The 20,529-nt window shown below is 46.8% G+C and overlaps 1 protein-coding gene and 1 long non-coding RNA gene across 5 annotated transcripts in view; one reads left to right on the top strand and one right to left on the bottom strand.

The window, feature by feature from the left end:
• MAPKAP1 (MAPK associated protein 1) overlaps positions 1 to 20,529 on the top strand; it is a 119,309-nt gene that overhangs the window by 43,825 nt on the left and 54,955 nt on the right. For all 3 annotated transcript variants that reach the window (XM_072985018.2, XM_072985017.2, XM_072985016.2), the window contains exons 6-8: positions 5,634 to 5,806; positions 8,003 to 8,179; positions 19,072 to 19,181. In XM_072985018.2, the coding sequence (XP_072841119.1) occupies positions 5,634 to 5,806; positions 8,003 to 8,179; positions 19,072 to 19,181 (460 nt within the window). The remainder of the gene's footprint in view (positions 1 to 5,633; positions 5,807 to 8,002; positions 8,180 to 19,071; positions 19,182 to 20,529) is intronic.
• The window catches only part of LOC110082923 (uncharacterized), a 93,161-nt gene continuing 83,791 nt past the window's right edge, over positions 11,160 to 20,529 (bottom strand). For both annotated transcript variants that reach the window (XR_013539684.1, XR_013539685.1), the window contains exon 4: positions 11,160 to 12,229. This is a non-coding gene — a long non-coding RNA (uncharacterized LOC110082923). The remainder of the gene's footprint in view (positions 12,230 to 20,529) is intronic.

Genomic DNA, 20,529 nt, shown 5'->3' with positions numbered 1-20,529 from the left:
TTTGCACCGAGGCCATCTAATTAAATGCTAACTTTGGATAAGCTGGATGTGCATGAAAGATTAATTTTTAAGAGGGTTTTATGACTCACTAAATAACAATTCGGTAAAATATTTTGCATTGTATATCATCGGGCCGTCTAATCTTAAAGTGATATAACATTTAGTCCCTGAACTCTTTGTACAGGGAGAAGCAGTGAATTACTGCCGTTAATGAATTGGTCCTGTATTTGTCACACTCCAGGAGTCGTGTGTGTGTGTGTGTGTGTGTGTGTGTGTGTGTGTGTGTGTGTGTGTGTGTGTGTGTGTGTGTGTGTGTGTGTGTGTGTGTGTTTTTGCACATCAGCAGTACACATTTGTACTAAATTAAGTCTTCGATGGTTGAGATGGAGTTAGGTTTTACATAGAAACGAAGCACTATTACAGTGCTATTACTATACCTTGGATAATCCAGATGTTCTTGGACTGCAATTCCCAGAAACCATCACCGCTAGCTGTGTTGGCCAGGGTTTTGGGGAGTTGCAGTCCAACAACACCTAAGTTACCCATAGTTGGGAACCACTGACCAATGAGAAATGGTTGAGGGACCTGAATAAGAGGTGGTTGGGAGGGGATATGATAACCACCTTTAGGTCTCTGAAGGATTGCCATCTCGTTTTTCTGTGGCTCCGGTAGCAGGACTCCGCAACAGTTGGATTCCCATCAAAAGAAATACTTGAAAGGTAGTCCTAAAGAGGAGAGGCAGGATCTGTTCTGATCATCCCAGAGTGCAGAAGATTTCAGCTGAAGAGCAGGAAAACTTCCTTACCGTTAGAGCAGCATGAGGTTGGAGCCCATGACTTGTGGGAGGGCGGGGTGAGCGCTCCAACGCTGGAGGCCTTCAAGAGAAAAATTGGACAATCGTCTTTCCGATCTGCTTTCGCTTGGATTATCTACCTTAAGCAGAGGGTTGGACTGGATGGCCTTATAGGCCCCTTCCAACTCCATTATTCTGTGATTCTCTGAAAGGAGATTCCGGCTGGACAATAGAAAGAACGTCCGGATGATCAGACCTTTTCAGCCGCAGGAAAGGATTCCTTGCAGAGCAGTGGGCTGTTCTTTCTTTAAAGTTTTGAAACAGGATTTGGGGGGCGGGGCGGATGCCTGCGTTCTGGATTCCCTGCACGGGGAGGGCTTGATCAAGGTGATCTTGTGACCCCTTTCAGCTCTGTGATGAAACGTGGGAGATCACTGCTGGGTTGGCGTTTGAAGTCCTTCTCATAAGAGTCTGGCCAGAATCCTCTTCCTGTTCATGTACATTTTTCCTAACTTGCCGCAACCAATTTCAGCTTAACTGGCCGGGCCTCTGGCTCACCTCTCCGAGAAGCAGACGATGGACTAAAATAAATAACATTGTTCTGTCTCAAACGGACAGGCTTTTGTCTCGGTGAGACGCGCCAGGTTGATATGTAGAATGGAAGGCTGGATGGCCAATGAATACATTGCCCGTTGGATTTTCATTAGGACTTCGTATTAAATCTCAAAAAGGCTCCTTTTTATTGCCGGGTTGAAGTCTTAAAACAGGTAACACTTCTTTATAGGTCTCTTTAAAATAATTTTTTTTAAAAAAATCCCTTGGTTTTATATTTAACCCATATTGATTTTATCCTATAAAATGATTGAATAGCCGTCGCTGAAACTGCTCCGTGGGAGGGCAGCGGAGTGGATCGAGTGCCTCAAATGTTTCCTGGATTATCCCCTGGTTTTGCAATCCGGGGTTTTTATAATTCTAAAACTCTAGGAATGTGAGACCGAACGGCTTTATGCTTCCCGACAGAACCGGAAACGGGGGGCTCCGTCTCTCTCTTTTTCCCCCCAGTCTTAACCACAGTCCTTTTAAGAACCTGAAATAATGTAAGTGAAATCTGAAGATACCGCTATGTCTGGATGGAAAATCCATAGTCGTTTCCAAGAAGGTACACAATAACATCTGTATACAGCTAAAAACAGCTGTGCTTTGCCCCGCACCAGTGTTTCTCAGGCTTCCGAGAGCCCAAAACAATACCTTGTGTTTGGAAATCAAAATGAGGGGGGCACTTAGTTGTTCCCCCCTCTTGGATGCACACCTTAACATGATTAGGGAGGGTCGGGTGTTTCAGGGAAAGTAAGAACATCACCACCGGGAAGCTAGAGTCTGTCATGAAACATCACCCAATGGTGGAAGCTGGGACAACTGGATAATCCGCGTCTGTCCTCTTTAGGAATTAATAGTTATGTCAGCAGAAGAGTTTGACCGTTACAGTGGTTGATGGCGGCCGAGAAATTCCTGAGGGGCAGCCGTTAATGGGAGGTGACCCCGATGGAGGATCTTTGACCATCAGTGGCCATGAAACTTCAGCCAACCTCTGCTCATATTGCACAGAAGGCCAACAGCAAAGCACTTCTAAGCATCTCATATTTTGGGAACCCTACGAGAGAATAATCCAGAATGAAACAAGAGATAGTGCTGGAAGATGAGACTCCCAGATAGGAAGGCCCTTAGCCACGGGGGAAAAAGAGAGAAGCACAAGGGCGCTGCGGCCTGATGAAGCAACTGGATTGAAGTTGAAAGGGTGTCTAGTCCATGAAAACTCCAGCTAAAATAGGCTCGCCCACAGTCCTGTTGGGTTTTGCTAGTTCGCTGTCCCTTCTTGCTTCCGTCGTGAAAGGCAAATGTCCTTCTTCTTCATTGAGGTTGCGTGGTGGGGCAACTCCCTCTGGGCTCCACCTGCTACAGGGCAGCTGCTGCTGCTTCTGAGCCCTGGGGTTAAATTTGTATGTAATCATGTCCCATCACGCCAATTCTGACATGAAGACCCTTCTCTGGGTTTTCCAGCTAGACAAGACTCAGAAGTGGTTGGCCGTTCCCTTCTTCTTCAATGAACACGTTGCCCGTTGGATTTTCTTTAGGATTTCGTATGAAATCTCTCCAGCCAGCGCTGGCTTGCAGTCGTGGCTCTCAAAGGTTTTAAGCAGGATTTTTCTGATGTTCTTGCTTGCAAATCTGAGACGTTTCGTGGCCGTTTCCCATCCGAGTCCTACCCAGGCCGGACCTTGGTTCGCTCTCCGATGGAGATCTAATGTGCTTAGCGTGCTGTGCTGCCATCAAGCAGCAAAAAGCCTTTATGCTGTAGATAGGAAGACCTGCGCACTGCCTGGTGGATGCAGCAGAACCAGAGGCTGCCAGGAGGGTAGAAATTGGAGAGAAAGAGATTTCATTACAGTACCTTTCATTCGGGTAGGAGCCGTTAAGCGTATGGCCACTCGTCACCCCTAAAGGCGACGTTCCCCCATCGTGAGTGTCGTCCGTTCCGTTCTGAACAGGAGGGTTTCAAGAAAACTTAAGTGCAGACGCTCAGCGCCGTTGATCCTTTCGGGTTCATGTGCGTCAGCAGTTTGGCAAGCCTTACCTCCCGTCCCTGTCCTCGTCGTCATCTTTCCAGAAGAAAGATTAACGACGATCAAGCAGCTAAGGCCCAATTTGCACTTGAGCCTTCCCAGCGTAAGGACAAGATAAATAGGGATCGTAAATCCATTGTTCTTGGGTTACCTTGTTCCCTTGACATCTTGGATGGGTTCCTGGTTTTGGCTGGGGAGGGATGTGGGTTGGGGGGGAGCTCAGACAGGTTCGCTGCTGATGAATCCATGCAACTTTTCCCATATGGGGGGGGGGCAGAGAAAATAGCACTTTCCACAACTCATGGCATTCATCTCTTGCCTTCTTCCTGCCCTCCTCTCCCATCCCAATCCTTGGTTGTTATGAGATTTTAGACTGTAAGCACCTTGGGGCAGGGAGCTAGCTTATTATTTACGCCACATCCTGTGGAACTCCTTGCCTCAGGACGTGGTGACGGCATCTGGCCTAGAGGCCTTGGAAAGGGGATTGGACAGATTCCTGGAAGAAAAGTCCATTGCAGGTGACAAGCCATGAAGGGGGGGGTCTAATCCCCAGGCTTCCCTTGGAGGAAGGGACCTCCAAAGGCCAGACGCAGGGGAGCGGGATCAAGAGACAGGTCTCTTGTGGTCTCGTGGGCTACCAGAGGCATCTGGTGGGGCTGCTGTGAGATCCAGGAAGCCGGACTAGATGGGCCCTTGGCCTGATCCAGCAGAGCTCTTCTTACGTTCTTATGTACTAGTTATGTTTACACCTTACCCGTTCTCCAGTGAGCATTAGACAACCCGCATAGCTGTCTTCTTCCTCATTTGACCTTTACAATACCCCTACAAGGTAGGACAGGAATAGAGAGGTCACCCGACGAGTTTCACAACTAAATGGGAATGGAAACCTGGATTTCCCAGTTGCACTTTCTGAGACCATATCCACGCCACCCTGGCTGGCTTCGTGCGCCCTTTTTGTTATTAAACCATCCACAGAGCTGCAGCCGCAGCTTTGACCAGTTCAGCTCCAGCCGTGTCCAGATGCAAACTGTGAGGGGCAAAAGCAAAGATTTAAAAGCCTTGTGGCTTTACTGGAGAGATACCCAGGGGACGCAGGTGGGAAGCTTAAACCTTTTTCGCAGTTTAAAATTCTCGATCACTTAAAAATAGCGTTCTGTCAACTCTAGATTAAACGTTTCTCTCTCAATGCAGACTTTATGCTCGCTGCGCTCCTTGCTGTTTAATTAAGCCTTAATCTCCCTAGCACTGAACAGACTTTGGGAGAAAGTACAAGACATGGCAGTAAAATGCAGTTATAGCCATTTAAATCCCTTCTTGGTTAGTTTGCAGAAGTTTTGCTCTCAATGTATGTGATATTTGGGGCAAGGGGTTTCTGCCAGCCCCTATATTGGACTGAAAATAAAGGCAGACAGATGTGTCCCTTTTGGTTTATTTAACTTTGCTCACCACTTATTGATCAGTTAATAGAGAAATAAATAATTTATTGATGATCATAATTATTATTTTATTTATAAGCTTCTTCCCCCTATATGCCTTGCAACCCACTATATGGTTAAGAATAGTCCAAGAACATCTGGAGACTCAAGTTTGTTAACCCTTGCTCTAGCTGATGCTCTGTGAAGGTCTAAGATCTTGCAGAGCACAGGAGATAGGAATAATGGGTTACCGCTTCCATTTCTTACAAATCTTCGCTTTCCTGTTCTCTTCCCCCCCCCTTTTTTTTTTCTTTTCCTTTTTAACGGTCCATAAGTTTGTATCAAGACCCTGGAAATGTAGAGCCAGCGTTTGGTGCAGTTTGCTCAGAGAAGATGCGGAATAATATCCTCAGCGTTTTACTGAATGAATCCGTTATGCAAGACAAGGTGTGGGTCTAATTTGTACAGGGTGCAGAAACTGAGAATATTCAGAAGTGGTTTCCCATTCCCTTCCACTAGGGGGCACTCTGGAATCGTGCAGCTTGCCCAAGGCTACCCAGGCTGGCTCTTCTTTCAGGAGGCGCAGTGAGGGAATTGAACTCCCAATATGCAGCTCTACACCCAGGCACCCTAACCACTGAGCTCTATCCAACCAACTCTGGTGATAACCTAGAAGCAAAACTGTGCTTTTTTCAACTCAAGTCATCCGCCCTTGGGTTGAAACCAGGTTTGGGTGGGGTCTTGTCGCTCTGTGCCAAACGGTGCGACAGCCGACGCATGGAATGAACTCTTCTCTTCTAACAGGGCCACATTGGCACGACTGCAACCAAAATCATTGACGTCTACCTCCCGCTTCACGCGAACCAGGATAAGTTGCAACCCATGACGGTCGTGACGATCGCCAACGCTAAGGTGCATGACTTGATAGGACTCATCTGCTGGCAGTACACAAGCGAAGGACGAGAACCCAAACTCAAGTAGGCTTCCTTCCTTCCTTCCCCTCATCTCTCCCCTTCCTCCCTTCCTTCCTTCCTTCCTTCCTTCCCCTCATCTCTCCCCTTCCTCCCTCCCTCCCTCCCTCCCTCCCTTCCTTCCTTCCTTCCTTCCTTCCTTCCTTCCTTCCTTCCTTGTCCTGTCTGGCCTTTTTATTCTTCTCTTTCTCCTCTGCAGCTACTTTTGCATAATGAAATGGATTTCCACATCAATATATTATATATATATATATTTTCTACAAATAAATCTTGCCAGCGCACCTTCCCATTTATCAATATTTCCTTCTGAGCTATGCATACATCTATATCTATTTCTCTTTCAATTAAATTACTGGGTACGGTGTAATGACAAGCCTATGAAGCTGGTGTTGTATAAATGAATCATCATTTCAAAGATGCTCTCCCTTTTTACAGGTGTCTTGTTTGTTTGTTTTTTTAAAAAAGATAAATCGCACCAACTTCGGTGTTGACGACGTGGAAAACATTTTTTATGTCCGGCCGGCTTTTAAACAGGACCAGGGATCAAAGAAAGTTCCCAAAGTCTGATATCGCCCGGGGACGGCTTCCAAACTCCAGAATCAAATTTCAACCAACAATCCTTGAAAGAGATGTGGAAGTCTTAGATGGTGTTTTGTTCCCCCAGAGATGAACTGTTAGGAAATAAAACCAGCCCCTGGGGCTTTATAGGACTGGCTCTGAACTCTAGATCCCCAGATGTTCTTGGACTACAACTCCCAGAAATCCTGGCCAGCACAGCTTGGGGTGAAGGCTTCTGGGAGTTTTAGTCCAAGAATATCTGGAGACTCAAGGTTGGGTGTAGTTGACACTCTAATGGCATTCTTAAACCACAGAGCTTGGTCTTTTCAGAGTAAGTAAAGGACCACCGTCCTGTTGCTCTGGATAGGAAAGTGGCCCTCCAGATGGTTATGAACTACAACTCCCGTCAGCCCTAGCTATCCTAAGCAAGGAGGGAAAGGGAATGCTGGGAATAGTAGTCTTAAAACATCCAGAGGGCATGTATGGTAGCTGCCCACCCTACTCTGATTAAACCCATACGCAGCCCATTTCATACATTACCTCTGCGGTCCTTAGGCAGAGTTGGTGTCAAGAACACTAAAAGCCAACAAAATCATAGCCAACGTTTAATGATGCGCAATCCGATTGGCTTGTTAGATTGGGAACGACGGCACTGTCTTGAACCGAGACCGGCTGCCTCCACCGCATAAAAGCAATTCCCTCTTCTTATCTTACTCTCAGTGTTTGGAGCATCCCTTATCAGCTCAACCTAACTCCCACGCGCTTTCCCAATCCTTAAATTCCATAACAAAGGTGACGGCAATGGCTAAGAATAAGGGATTGTTTCCATCTTGGCTTCAACCTTCAAATCCCAGTTGTGATGCCATGGAAGTCATCACACACCCTTCCAGCGTGGCTGCCGAACACTGGAAGGTTTACGGCGGCTCACAAAAGCTGGATTGTCTCCTTGCTAGCCATCCATTTAGCAAACCTGCAGGTTACACTGACTTTAATGTGTCATGATTACCTATTTGATATAATAAATACCTGAGCTGTAACAATCTGGGATGGGTCACCTCGAGAAGGCACCCTCGGTGAGCTGAGTCTCAGCCGAAGGTTTTGCGAATCAACCGGGGAAGCAGCAAATCGGGGACTTGGCGAAATAATTCACTGTCGCCTCCAATCAATAAACTTGGTAAATCAACTCATTTAATTCACCCCCCACCCACCCACCCACCCCCAAAAAATGATCTATATAGATCAAGCGACCAATTAAACAATTAGCATGCGCTTTGCTATTAATTAATTTACGCATCAGTCAGGCAATTAAAACTTCCAGATTTGAACTGCCAAGTGGAGAAAGCGACTGCCACTCAAAACGGGTTTAGGCAGCTCTTCATGTCACCGGGGACTCCGATTACTGACGTGGTGGACAACGACAGGGGGGGAAAAGATCAGAATAGTTTTCATATTAAAACTGCATATTTAAAAACTATTCTGATCTTTTTTTCCCCTGTCATTGTCCGCCATGTCAGTATATATATATATTACTGACATGGTGGACAATGAGAGGTGTTCAAGGTGCTATGTAGAGGATTAACTAATGTGGTTGAGGGCCAAGTAGGCACCGAGACTAGCACACCCTCTTCCTCTCCCTTCCTGCAGCGACAACGTCAGCGCTTATTGTCTCCACATTGCGGAAGATGACGGCGAGGTCGACACAGATTTCCCCCCCTTGGACTGCAACGAGCCCATCCACAAGTTTGGCTTCAGCACCCTGGCGCTGGTGGAGAAGTACTCGTCCCCCGGCTTGGCGGCCAAGCAGTCCCTCTTCGTCCGAATGTGAGTCCGCCGGTTGGCTTTTTTTTTAAGTGTTTCGTTTATTTTTAAAATCACAGAATCATAAGAGTCGGAATTTTCTCTTGAATGCTTTCATTATTGGAGCACTCGTTACCTCGTGAGATCCTCGTTTCCGTTGTCGTACTGCTCTAACAGTTAAGACCTTTTCCTGATGTTCAGCCTAAATCTGGCTTCCTGCAGCTTGGACCCATTATTAGGTGTCTGGCAAAATGATGATGATGATGATGATGATGATGATGATGATGATGATGATGATGATGATGATGATAAACCTCCTCGGAGTTATCTTACTCTCTGGGCACACCATCTGTATTCGCTCTAGACCACTTTTCACACATTTTTTCCATTGATTATTGATTCTGGTTTTTGAAACAGCTTAAAAATTGTATAAAATAATAGCTTAAAAATTAGATCACAGCCCTATAAACATCTGCTCGAAGTCCCTTGAGTTCAGTGGTCTCCATACGCAGCCATTTATTTTTTGCGGTAGGATTTCTAACAGCAAATTCTTTCTTACTGACACGGCAGTTGGGTTTGGGTCTCCGAAACAATTTGTCTTCCATCGAACCATTCTGAAACAGAGAGAAATCCAGTGTTCTCCACTTAACTATTTTACATAGTTCACATTCCAGAAATATATTTCCAACAAGCAGTTATGCAAGCCAGATCTTCTACTCAACTGTGTTATCTTTATTTCTCTCTTTCCTACATGGAAATATCTATGCATTTTTCTTAATGTACATGTCTGTGTCTCCATTCTGCCCTTCACTAAGTTCCTTTGGGCATATGTTGTAATCGTTCCCTGTTTTAGCTGTTTGCATTTCTAAAACCTTTGCGTCATTTCCTGTGTGTGAAGTGAACTCACCATTACGTGGGTTTCTGAGGCTTTGTTTCGTGATGAGTCTTGGGAGATGTGAAATGGACTCTTTACGCCTCCTTTGGAAGGAACCACCACCATAAGTTGCACCCAGAGGATATATGCTTGATAGCCATCCTTAGAAAGACCATGGAGCCATTCTGCACCACTTGAAGCTTCCCTGTCAGCCTCTGTCTGGAATAGGGTACATTTAGCTTGGAGGCGTCTAGTTGCCCACCCCTGCTGTGGGAGATGACCAACAAGAGCAAATATCTGGAGCCGATTTGCACAGATTGTACAGAATCTGCTGTTGCCAGCGGAGCAAAGTTCCGGCAGTTTGCGCGGTAGCCCAGTTTCCGGGTGTCCTCTTTTGACGGAAGCCGTTCACAGGTCGTTGCGCCGGTTCGAGCCTCGCCAAGGCAAACTCAAGCACCCCTGTTGGTTTATCTGTACCCAGGGGCGGAAGTTGGAAATCGCCCATATATTCCGAGCCGAGAGTTTAAAATGTCTTTGTGGTTATGGAGAGGAGTAAATAATTGAGTTTGATTAGGGAGAGGCACCTCATTATACCCCCCCACCTGTGCCCAGCTGGTAGAGGAGGGTCGAAATGAAGCCATTAGCTGTCTCTCCTGTTGGCATCTCCAAGCGCTCAAATACATCTGTGTCTTATTTTCTTTTCTGGCACAATCAGTTGCGCGAGCTAAGCAGGCATGACCGAATTTGGCAAGTCCCAAGGACTCTGGCAAAGTTATACAAGGAGAAGACGGAGGGCAGCCATCCTGGCTTTGAACGGCCATTCGTCTAGCAGGCTGCTGGAAAAAACCGTCGGCCAGGAACGAAAAGGAGCCGCTCCTGTCCAATGTCGGGTGCTGGAGCTCCCCTCGGCAAAGCTGCTTTCCTTGTGGAGTCGGATTTTCTAAACGGAGCCGTGCTGAGCCATCGCTAGCCCCATAAACGGAGCGGCGTTAAATGGGCTGCTGGGATTCTCTTTGTCAATTTCCTAATTGTTGAAACGTGGAACGCTGAAGAGCGTTGAAGTTCAGCCAAAGGAAACTTGGGATCAGACCTTCGATCCGGCAGCAAAATTGCTAGCTGACTGTGGGCTGCTGCTGCTGTTCTTGTTGTATGCCATCAAGTCACTTCCCAACTTATGGCGACCCTATAAATGTTGCTGTTGTTTAGTCGTTAAGTCGTGTTGGACTCTCCATGATCCCATGGACCCGAGCACGCCACACCCTCCTGTCTTCCACGGCCTCCTGGAGTTGGGTCCAATTCGTGTTGGTCGCTTCGATGACACCGTCCAACCCTCTCGTCCTCTGTCGTCCCCTATAAATGAGTGATCTCCAAAATGATCTGTCCTCAACAGCCTTGGCTCAGCTCTTGTAGACTCAAACCAGTTGGCTTCCTTTAGGAATTCCATCTATCTTCGAACCATAGAATAATGAAGTTGGGTGACGGCCCCTTTCACAACTCATTGCAACTGTTTATAACACCTAGGACATCTTTGCCCATTCATTTGCACTCCCCTTTTTGTTTATCTAGCTGGCTGGATAGCTCAGTGGGTTCAGGCATCCGGCCACAGAATCAGAGGTTGGGAATTTGATTCCCCACCGTGCCTCCATAACAGGGGCCGGACTCAATGATCCCTTCCAGCTGAGTTTCCTCCGGGTTGACCCTCGCTCTATAATTTCATATCGATGACCGCTTAAACGGATTCCTTTCCCACTCATCCTGCGAGGGGAGTGAGAAACAGTCAAGTCATTCTCTGGCATCCCGATTTCTGAAGGTCAAAGGTTAGTGGCGACTCATGAGCCACAACTTGAAGGCCTGGACGTAGCTTGTAATGAAAATCCCTAGACTTCAAGAACATTCAGTACTTCCTCCGAATTCAACACTCGTTCTGAATTGATCTGCCTTGGCCACGGGAGCCCTTTTGATAGACAGAAGGGACTGGAAACTATTTCCAAGTCAGATCCTCCCTAGATCTCTTCCACGAGAGCTTTAATCCTCTTTCCAAAACACACAGAGCTCTCCGTGTACGGAACCGTCTCGGGAGCACCTCCTGAAAAGAAACGCCGGGCGGCCAAAGCGGGTCCTCTCTGAGCTACGAACAGGATTTGCTTTCCCCAGGCCAGATTTGAGATGAGAAGGTGGGCTTCTTCTTTTCCAGTCCCGTTCTGCTTTTTTTGTCGCCAAGTTCGGTAGTTGCAACAAACTTTTGCCGCTGCCTTGGACCTTGGGGTATACTTTTTCCTTTTCCTTTCCATTCTCTTCCCGCACGGATTTGCCTAAGTCGAACCCAAGGGTGAGCCCCTTGTATACTTCCCCACCACCACCGTAGGCATCAGAGTCTTCTCCTTCCAGGCTCTCCCTTATTTGTTCTAGGGTAGTTTCCCTCTCCTCCTCCTCCTCCTCCTCCTTTCTCCCTTCATTTTCCCTCTCCTGAACCTTGCCACCCTGGCTCCAGCGTTGAAGCTGTAAAGGAAGATGGAAAGCCAAGTTACCTCTGAATGATCAGTATCATTAACATTCACGGGGGGTTCACTCATCATTTCTGACTGCACAGACATGGCAGCCGCTACGAGGCGTCCACAGGTGTAGCGCGATGATACATATTACATGGTGCCACAATGGATTTATGTATTCGGTAACAAAAGAAAAGTGTAATGAAAAAATACAGAAGGTAATCCTTTATTCCTCCACTGCACAATTTATCAGTAATGCCGGCGGATGATAAGTGCTAGGGATTTTCCTGTGCTTGATTTAACCTTGTCACCTGGGTATGTTTTCGTAAAATGATGGGGAAGGAAGGAGCGTCAGAGAGGGGGAGACGCCAGCTGCAGGGGGGGGGCTTCTTTTCCTGGCCCAATTAAATACTTCCTTAAAACCATGCGAGTCGCTAATGGGTGACACAGTCCCCTTCCATGTTGTTTCGAAAAGCCGGGAAGATTGGTCACCCGTAGAGCAGAGTGAGCAGACTGGCTGTAAGTTTGCTCCGAGGAAGAGTTTGTTTCGCTTCGTCTTGATTCCTTTTGTTTTTAAAGCTACGCTTCCGTGCCTCTCGTTAGCCAGCGCTTTAACGGGCAGGTCACAAAATGGAGGGAGATCCCTGGAGTGTTTATCAGCTCTTATTTCTAAACCACCTTCCTCCCAGAATCAGAATTCAAGGCAGTTTGCTAGAGAAATAAAATACAGAGAAACACAAATGTGAATATGCAGAACATTATTGCTGTCATCATCATGCAAAAATACCAGGCACCGTCAATCAGAACTATAAAAACATTGACTGGTATTATGTAACAGACACAAGTTTTAACCAAAAACCTGTTAAATATTGGCATAGAATATATGCTGTTCCTAATATTGCCGTTTTTTGTAGCTCTGATGATGTTATTTCTGAAATGTACAACTACTTATAGAGTACTGTGTGAAATTTCTTGATCTTGTTCCCAAAGTCCCGATGACAACGGGGACCACTTGAGGTGTGTTTCATCCACAAGCGAGACCATTTAATTGCCCGGTCTCTGTATTTTGTTCGTTTTTTCCAGTTCTTCATCTTCAATCTTATTCTTATTAGCCTTATCTGTACGAGGTGAACCAAATGCAAAATGACAAATAAACCACTACAGTTTTTTTTTAAAAAAGAGTGTCAGCCAATACGGTTGAATTAAAGCATTTTAAAAACACATCTGTTTTTAAACAAGTACAGCATATAGCCTTGAAGATGATACATATCTGCAGCAACGGCTTGCTTGAATGAAAAGAGTTTTGTGCCCCCCAACAACAAAGCCCGTCCAGCTTTCTTTAGGTAGAGAGGTTCAGCACTCAACGAACCGCCACTCAGAAAAGTATGAGAAAACGAAAACTTAATGTGAATGAAAGGAAACACAAAGCGTGAAGTACGACGAGAAAAGAATTAAAATAGCTAGAGAATAAAGTCAGCCACGTAAGCTGGCAGGAGCATAAAAGTGCAAACAGGGCTTATGATCTATTTATTAATTTCACTTGAAGGATTAAGAGAGTCAAAAGGTCTCCACCATAGAAGGCCAGAGGGTGTCAGATGCTGGCCCTCCACCTTAGGCAACCTGTAGAAAGAGAACCAGGGATGTTCCCAGAAACTCAGGAAGATCCCAGCTGGGTGAGACCCGATTCCCATCTAACTCAGCGTTCTGCTCCCACGTTGGCCAACCTGTGGCCTGTACAAAGCACACAACCCAGTCCTGAGTCCTATAGCCCCCTTTTCGTCACCCGAGGCTAGCGGCGGCAATATCTGTAGGGAGGTGACTCCTCTGTGGGTTTGGGTCTGAACTTTAAAGGAACCGTTGTCCGAGGTGCTGAAACTGTGTCAAGGACAGGGTTTCCTCTCTTTGGATGCCTCTTGTAAAGTTCAGATTAGCAAATAGTGTGGGCTCCCTGCCCCACTGACCTTGGAGCCTACCAGCCTCTACTCCGTCTTGTCTGTGTTTCTCTGCAGTGATTGTTCAGGGCTTGGTAAGCCCGGATCCCGGATGCCATATGTAACTGTTGTGACTGGTAATATTCCCCTTTTCTGTGGAAGGGTCTGATCCCCTTTTAAATCCTTCCAGATTGGTAACTACTGCTACAACATATTGCGTGAATGATGCCTGGAGTTTGGGCAAAGTCCTTCCCCACCACTTGGCTTTGTCGGAGGACCCCGAGTTCGAGTCCTCGTATTATGAAGGGAAGAGGCAGGGAACTGTTCTCTGTGTCAGGCATGATTTGATAGCTCCCCGTCATGGCTTCCCTTTCTACCAGAGAACCCTGCTTATTTTAAGGGGAGTGCCCCAGCTTGGGAGTAGCACGTCCGGTTTGCGTGTCGAAAACCCCCAAGATTCGGTTCCCAGGGCAAAAGTCATTAATGCCCTTTTCCTGAGAAGGAAACCAGCAGCGACCGCTGGAAAATGGGCTGTTAGCTGTCGGTCAGATCTGGCGATGCACTTCTTGCATTTTTAATTTATTTAAGTGTCCGGGACTCTTGGCACCGTGCAGAAGCTGTTGTTTGCAAAATCCAGTCTAATAAACAAGAGTGTAGGAACGCAGAGAGAGAATGAGGAAGACGATTGAAAGAACGAGATCTTTTTTAAAAGACAACATTAGCGCAGCCCAAGGATCTGTAGCGTGTTTCCCTTCCGATGTTTCAGAACCGCAAGGTGCTAGTGCTGTGGGCCGGGGATGATGGGTGTTGCGCTCCATACTTTTCCCTACCACTGCCGCAGATCGCAGCCTGCCATGTCGGTTTCCTGCAAAGGGATTTTCAGGCAGGCCTCCTTATGGGCTGTAAGATCTGTGTGAGATCTGCCTCCCGGCTGTTGCTGCTCCGGACTTTCTTAAAAAGAGAGAGACGAAGGAACAGGGAAATAAGCACAGTGTCCTAGCGCAGCATCACAAATTTGTGTCTAATGGCGCCGTCTCCCAGTTTGGTCGAGGCTTGCCAGAAAAGTTGGCCACTGTTGACAGAGATGGAAAAAAACCCTCACTCTCCATCTGCCGGGACTGTCAAGCGAGGAAGGCCAGAGAGAGACAAAGTAGTTTCTAAGAGGCCTCTTACTCTAGGAAAACATGGCCGTGACATCAAGGAGGGAGTTAACAAACTGTTTTTCTCTCCATCCAAGTTTCTCCCGACTTAAGAGAGAGTTTTGCGTGAGTTGTCTGAGGGGTGGCTTCTCATTGCCACCTCCCCGGCCAGCTGTTGTGGCTGAGCAAGGATTTGAACCCAGGCCTCTTGAGTCGGAATCTGCCGTTCCGTCCGCGACACCACCCTGGCTCTCAAAGAATCGTTAGTGGTTTAATGGGGAAAGAGAACGGATGTAGCAACACAAGCAAAAACGAGCTGGAAAGGGGGAAAGAGAGAGATCTGGATGAAGAGATGGTGAAACAGAACAGTTCGTAGAATCATAGAATCATTGAGTTGGAAAGGGGTCCCGGAGGTCATCAAGTCTAACCTGCTCAGTGCAGGTGTCCAAATCAAAGCAGATCTGACAGACGGTGGTCCAATTTTCTCTTGAAGGCTTCCCACATTGGAACGCTCTCCACCTCCCAAAGCCACGGGTTCTGTCGTCATACTGCTCTAACAGTTAGGAAGTTTTTCCAGATGTTCAACCGAAATCTGGCCTCCCGTCGCTTGAGCCTTTCCATTCCTCAATTCCGTGCATGATGGAATTGCATGGCCGTGCATGACCATGTGCATTAAACAGTGTGGACGATTGTTGTTGTTTTTTACTAGAAGTCATGAACGAATGAGTACAGACATGGGGCAGACCGACGTCCATGTTCCCCCAACAGTCCTCCCACCACCCCCTAAACGGAGACCCTGCTTGTCAACCCTGGACTCTTCAGGATTGATGCCGTGGCCCCTCCTGGCCCGGCTCCAGAGCAAACATCCCGAGGCTTAGAGTTTCAAGCTGCCACATTATATTTTGCAGCAGCTGCCAAGGCCCCACTTTAGTTGAATTGTTCCACTAAATATAGTCAAATGCAAGGCGCTCTCTCTCCCCCCCCTGTCTCCGTCCCTCCCCCCCTCCTATCCTTTCTCTGGCCCTGCACTTCCTTTTTTAATTTTTTTCCCCTCCTTATTTTGCTTTGATCAGTAAAATAAACTTTTAAAGATCGGTTCTGGGACGGCCTCCAGGTTCTGAGGTAAAAGATGGCCGGGGTTCAGCCACGATTCGGGAGTGAAGGGGTTGGAGCAATTAAGTTGACAGCTTTCAGGCCAGGGAGCTCGGAGAGCGCAGGTCTGTCTGAGTTAATACAGATTTTAATTCACCCAAAGGGCCTTTTCTCCCCCACTCTCCGGAATGGATTATTTGTCCGGGAGAGGAGGCGCTTGCTAGGGGTTCAGAAAGGGAAGGGAGATCTCATAAATGCAAGTCAGTTCTCCCATTCTCGGTGCTGCGGTTTGTCTCCTTCCAGAACTAGGAAAAGTCACTTCCTTTTGAACAACAGCTCCTGGTTTCACTCAACGTGGCCACTGGTTGTTTGAAATGAAGACTAAGATTATTTTCTAGAGAGAGAGAGAGAGCAGTGGAGAGCTGACTCTTCAGCCAAAGTCCTTAACTGGCTTTGTGATTGGTCACTGGGAGGTAAACCGGGCCATCATTTGCATGTCCCCTTTGCTCAGGCACACAGCGCTAAGGCGGTCACATCGCTGTACAAATTCTGGGAGCCATGGCTCCAGCAAAGTGGTTTTACCAAGGTGGAGCCCTCTTTATCTATATCTACAAGCCTTTAAGCTAAAAGAAAGGGTGGTGTCAAATTCTGTGCATGTAGGAGAAAATTGCACAACAAGGAGGAGATAAATGAGAGATGGAGTTACAGAACTCGAGCGCTTCCAGCGCCTTGAGGAGTCTGATTCAGGAAAAGCTTTACCGTGTTATTTCCTTGATGAGAACATGGTGCGGGATGGTTACAAAAGCTAATGTTCTCAAAAAGAGGATTAGACCTGGTTTCTTTGTTTCTGTTCTGCCTTTCCTTTAAAGACGGCGTTCCCAACCTTGGGTTCCCCAGATGTTCTTGGACTGAAACTCCCAGAAGACTTCACCACGAGCTACGCTGGCCAAGATTTCTGGGAGATGTAGTCCAAGAACATCTGGGGACCCAAAGTTGGGATTCACTGCTCTAAAGAGATCAAGGTGTAGCATATGTGGTTCTAATTTTCCCTGCTTTAGCCTTACAACAACAGGTGGGTCAGGATGAGATTACTGTGATATATCCAAGATTTCCCACTAATGTTTAAAACCAAGCAGAGATTTGAATCTGGCTGTCCTGAGTTCTAGCCGCTATATCACCCTGGCTGTCATCAGGGAGAAGCCGTATTGTTGAGTCTTAACCATGACCGCCTTATTAGACTTCTGGGTTGTATCTCAAGAACCTAAGAAGAGCCTAAAGGGACTGCGTGGGACTTTTAGATTTTTTCGGACTCCTGTACCCATCACGCCCAGGTAGCACCGCCAGTTGTGAATATTCATGAGAATCGCAGTCCAACCATATCTGAAAGGTCCCATCCTGGTTTTCACATTCAGATACCATAAGCAGTAGCACCTCAACCCCGTTTCCCCCAGTATCTGATCTCCAGAGTCATACTCTTGGTCCCCAGCTATGATTTATGGGAAATCAGCCCTCCCATGTTTGGAGCAGTCTATCTTAAGAGTAGCAGGTCCTGAGACCAGCTGCTATTTTTGTACCCTTTCCCTGGGATTCTCAGAAACGTCTGGAGGACCATCGCCCAACGCTGGGCTTGCATACCTGGGGGGCGGCGGTTTCTACCAAAGTTCTTCTGGTGTAACTAATCCAAAAACGAAAAACACATGGCAAAATAAAATACTCAGATTTCAACATGTTTTTGTGCGTCAGTCCAAACTGGGACTGATTCAACAAGGTGGCAGTTTTTCTCCTCTTGCAAGTGTTTTAACCCCCCCCCCCGAGCTCCTTCGTAAATAAATTTCCGAATGTTTGAAAACTGGAACGATTGGGGAGACTTCTCTTCACCCCAGGCCAATTTGGCTTTATTTTATTTTAAAGTTCTGCTCGTTTCCCATGTTTTCACCCCGGCTGTCCTTCGATAGATCCAACTCATTTTCCTAACGTTGACTTTGGAAGAGGGCCGAGCGCCAGGATCAGCCGCCGCAATGCACCGTGCAGCCTTGAGTTCTCAAACTTCCCCTCACGAGCTGTCTTAGATGTCAAAGGGAGGTTTAGTCTGTCCAACATCTAACTCAGGCCAAAAAGCATTACGATTTATTAAAAACTGGAGAGAAAGATGGCGGGCTGAAGCCAAGTTCGTTTCGCTTGGGGCCGAGAGTCGTAGAAATACACCCAAGCCGTCATGGACAAAAGCAGAAGTTTTTTTTTAAAAAAAGAATTTATGTTTAAATCCACTGTGGTGTTTAAATTTAAATCGCATTTATGTGTATGTTGAAAATACAACAGCATGTGTATTTTACTGGAAAGTGCTTTGTGAGACTCTGGGCTAAATCCAGTGTTAGTCTCAGCTAAAGTAAACCTATTAAATCAAGGGCACTTACATCACTGTTGATTTTACTAAGTTGTTGATTCAATGGGTTTCTTTTTAGTTAGAACGAACAAGGAGATTTAGACCTGGGTGTCTCAAGGTTGCAGCCGCACATGGAACTGTACACTTTTAAAATTTTATTAAGAATAAAATCATACAAAAAAGTTGGGATTCCCCCAAGAGTCTCTAAACAGTGGGATCTGGTCATCAGAGCAAAAATATACTATAAAATATACTATTAAACTATAAAAGGTTTAAGCCAAGAGATCAAATTAATATTTAAATTATATAGGAGCCTTTCTCCTTTCCATGCTACTCTTAAAAATCTCTAATTTGTATTCCTATAACTTTAACTCTTTCTTCCAGTAACAAATATATTTATTAACGATTGTTCTTTTATAAGCTGATCTCCCTGAAGCTTCCTACAATATGTTGCTTTACCCGTAAATACTCTATCCAGAAAGTTATTCTCTCGTTCTTTTGAAGCCAGCAGTCTTCACTTTTTCACAATATTTTGCCATTAACATTCAGGCCTGCAACAATGAGCTCAAGTTACAGGCTGAAGATCAGGAAAAACTTCTTAACTGTTAGAGCAGTACGACAACGGGATTTCGGGAGGTGGTGAGTGCTCCCACACTGGAGGCCTTCAAAATAAAATGGCGCAATGAGTTGTCAGATATGCTTTGACTTGTCTTCCTGCATCGAGCAGAGGGTTGGATTAGACCGGCCATAACGAAGCGGTTGCCTCCCTCTGCCTAACGAGAGGGCCAGGCTTGGGGCTGAGTGGGACCTTTCACATTCTGCAGGACTGGCGTTGGTCTTGACTGTGAGATCTTCCTTTGGCACTCGCCCAGCGCCAGAGACGAATCCTAAGGCGTTTTGTCTACCACCCGCTGCCCTCCGGTGACTGGCTGAGGATCCCGTGGGCTGAGCTTGTCTGGGTGTTGCACACTTGCGAGTCACGCGTTTGCCCTTTCCTCTTCCCTGTAGAAACGCCGCGCATGGATTCTCGCTCATCCAGGTGGACAGCATGAAGGTCACTATGAAGGACGTTTTGCAGAAGGCTTTGAAGCGGAGGAAAGGATCTCAGCGAGGCACAGGTGGGGTGTCCTTCTGCGGCTGGCACTTTGCTCCCTTCCCTTAGGAATCCAATTATAGCTGTTTTGGGTGGGTGGGGGGGAAACCCTATTCTCCTTTCCCAAACAAGGAGTGGAAATCCTGGGCGGTTGTGTTTTGCTTCGTTGCCACGGCACACGTCCTCCCAACTTGTGCATCCTTTCCAGGTCCTTAAACAGAGAAGATGCTCATTGTGAGCCTGTTAGGATGTCGCCCGTCTCCCTAATCCCAGGTCTAATGACCACAATTGTCATAGCAAATGCCACAGGTTGAGAATCTCCTTCTGCTGGCAAAACGCAGGGGAACGGGAGTCATCCTTCACTCGTCACAGTTTACGTTCCCCTTTTTTTTAGAACTAGTGTCAAACAAAGATACGAATTGGAACTGTAAATCTAGAGACACGTCTCTGCCCGATGCACTGGTGCTTCGTAACCGAGAAGTAGGTGCTCTCCGGGATTGTCAAACGAGGCCGTTCCTTCCCAAAACGCAGGATGATGGTTAGGAAGTCAATGGCATTCATGTCAACACACCTGAAGGCTGAACCGGATGGAGCCTTTTTAAAGAAATCTTGCTTTAAAGCAGAAGCGCCCCTTAAAATGTCTGTTAAGGGTGAGGAGACGTCTTTCATCTTGGGGAGATGGAGGGGGGGGGCGAATTCCGTTTCAAAGACATTCCCAGGGTTTCTGTTGGAGCAGGGCAGGCTAGCCGAAGGCAAAACGGCGAGGTCTAAAATAACAACTGTAAAGCTATTCATTGCTAGGGACTATATATCAGTTTTAGAAAATGGACAGGGTGGGGCAGGAAAAGCACCTAATGGGGGGATATCATGGGAAATAAGGTCTACACTTTTACGTATTCTAGAACAGCCATTCCCAACCTTTTTTTTTTTTGCCATGTCTATAAAGACAATATGGAAGAAATAACAGGCTTGTATGCGTTGCCTAATGAAGCTTATAAGACAGTGCGTAAAGAGATGTTTCCAGACTATGATCCCCTTCAAATGTTCCATGGGGTCCCGTGGGAAAACGACTGCTCTAGAGAAGACCAAGTTGATAACCGCGAGGGCCACCATGAGATCCAGGGTCTGCAGTCGTTCGCCGTGACCGAAGTGTGTGGCCAGAATCTTCTGTGCTTTCTTAAGACGCTCCAATGTGTGAAATGTCCATGTTCCAGCCACGCGCTTACGGTGTGTCCCTAAGCAGCTGCCACGTAAATTCTCATGGGGGGGGGGTGAGTCGAATACAAGAGCCGCTCCAGTCAAAGAGGGTTTCTTTCCACCTCCTCCGGGTTGCTGCTTCTGAGCGGACACCCACCAGAGGAGGACGGAGTGGG

This window comes from Pogona vitticeps, chromosome ZW-PAR (assembly GCF_051106095.1).
Source record: "Pogona vitticeps strain Pit_001003342236 chromosome ZW-PAR, PviZW2.1, whole genome shotgun sequence".
Classification (NCBI taxonomy): domain Eukaryota; kingdom Metazoa; phylum Chordata; class Lepidosauria; order Squamata; family Agamidae; genus Pogona; species Pogona vitticeps.
The sequence above is the reverse complement of the archived record's forward strand: the minus strand, read 5'-3'. Positions and strand labels throughout refer to the sequence as shown.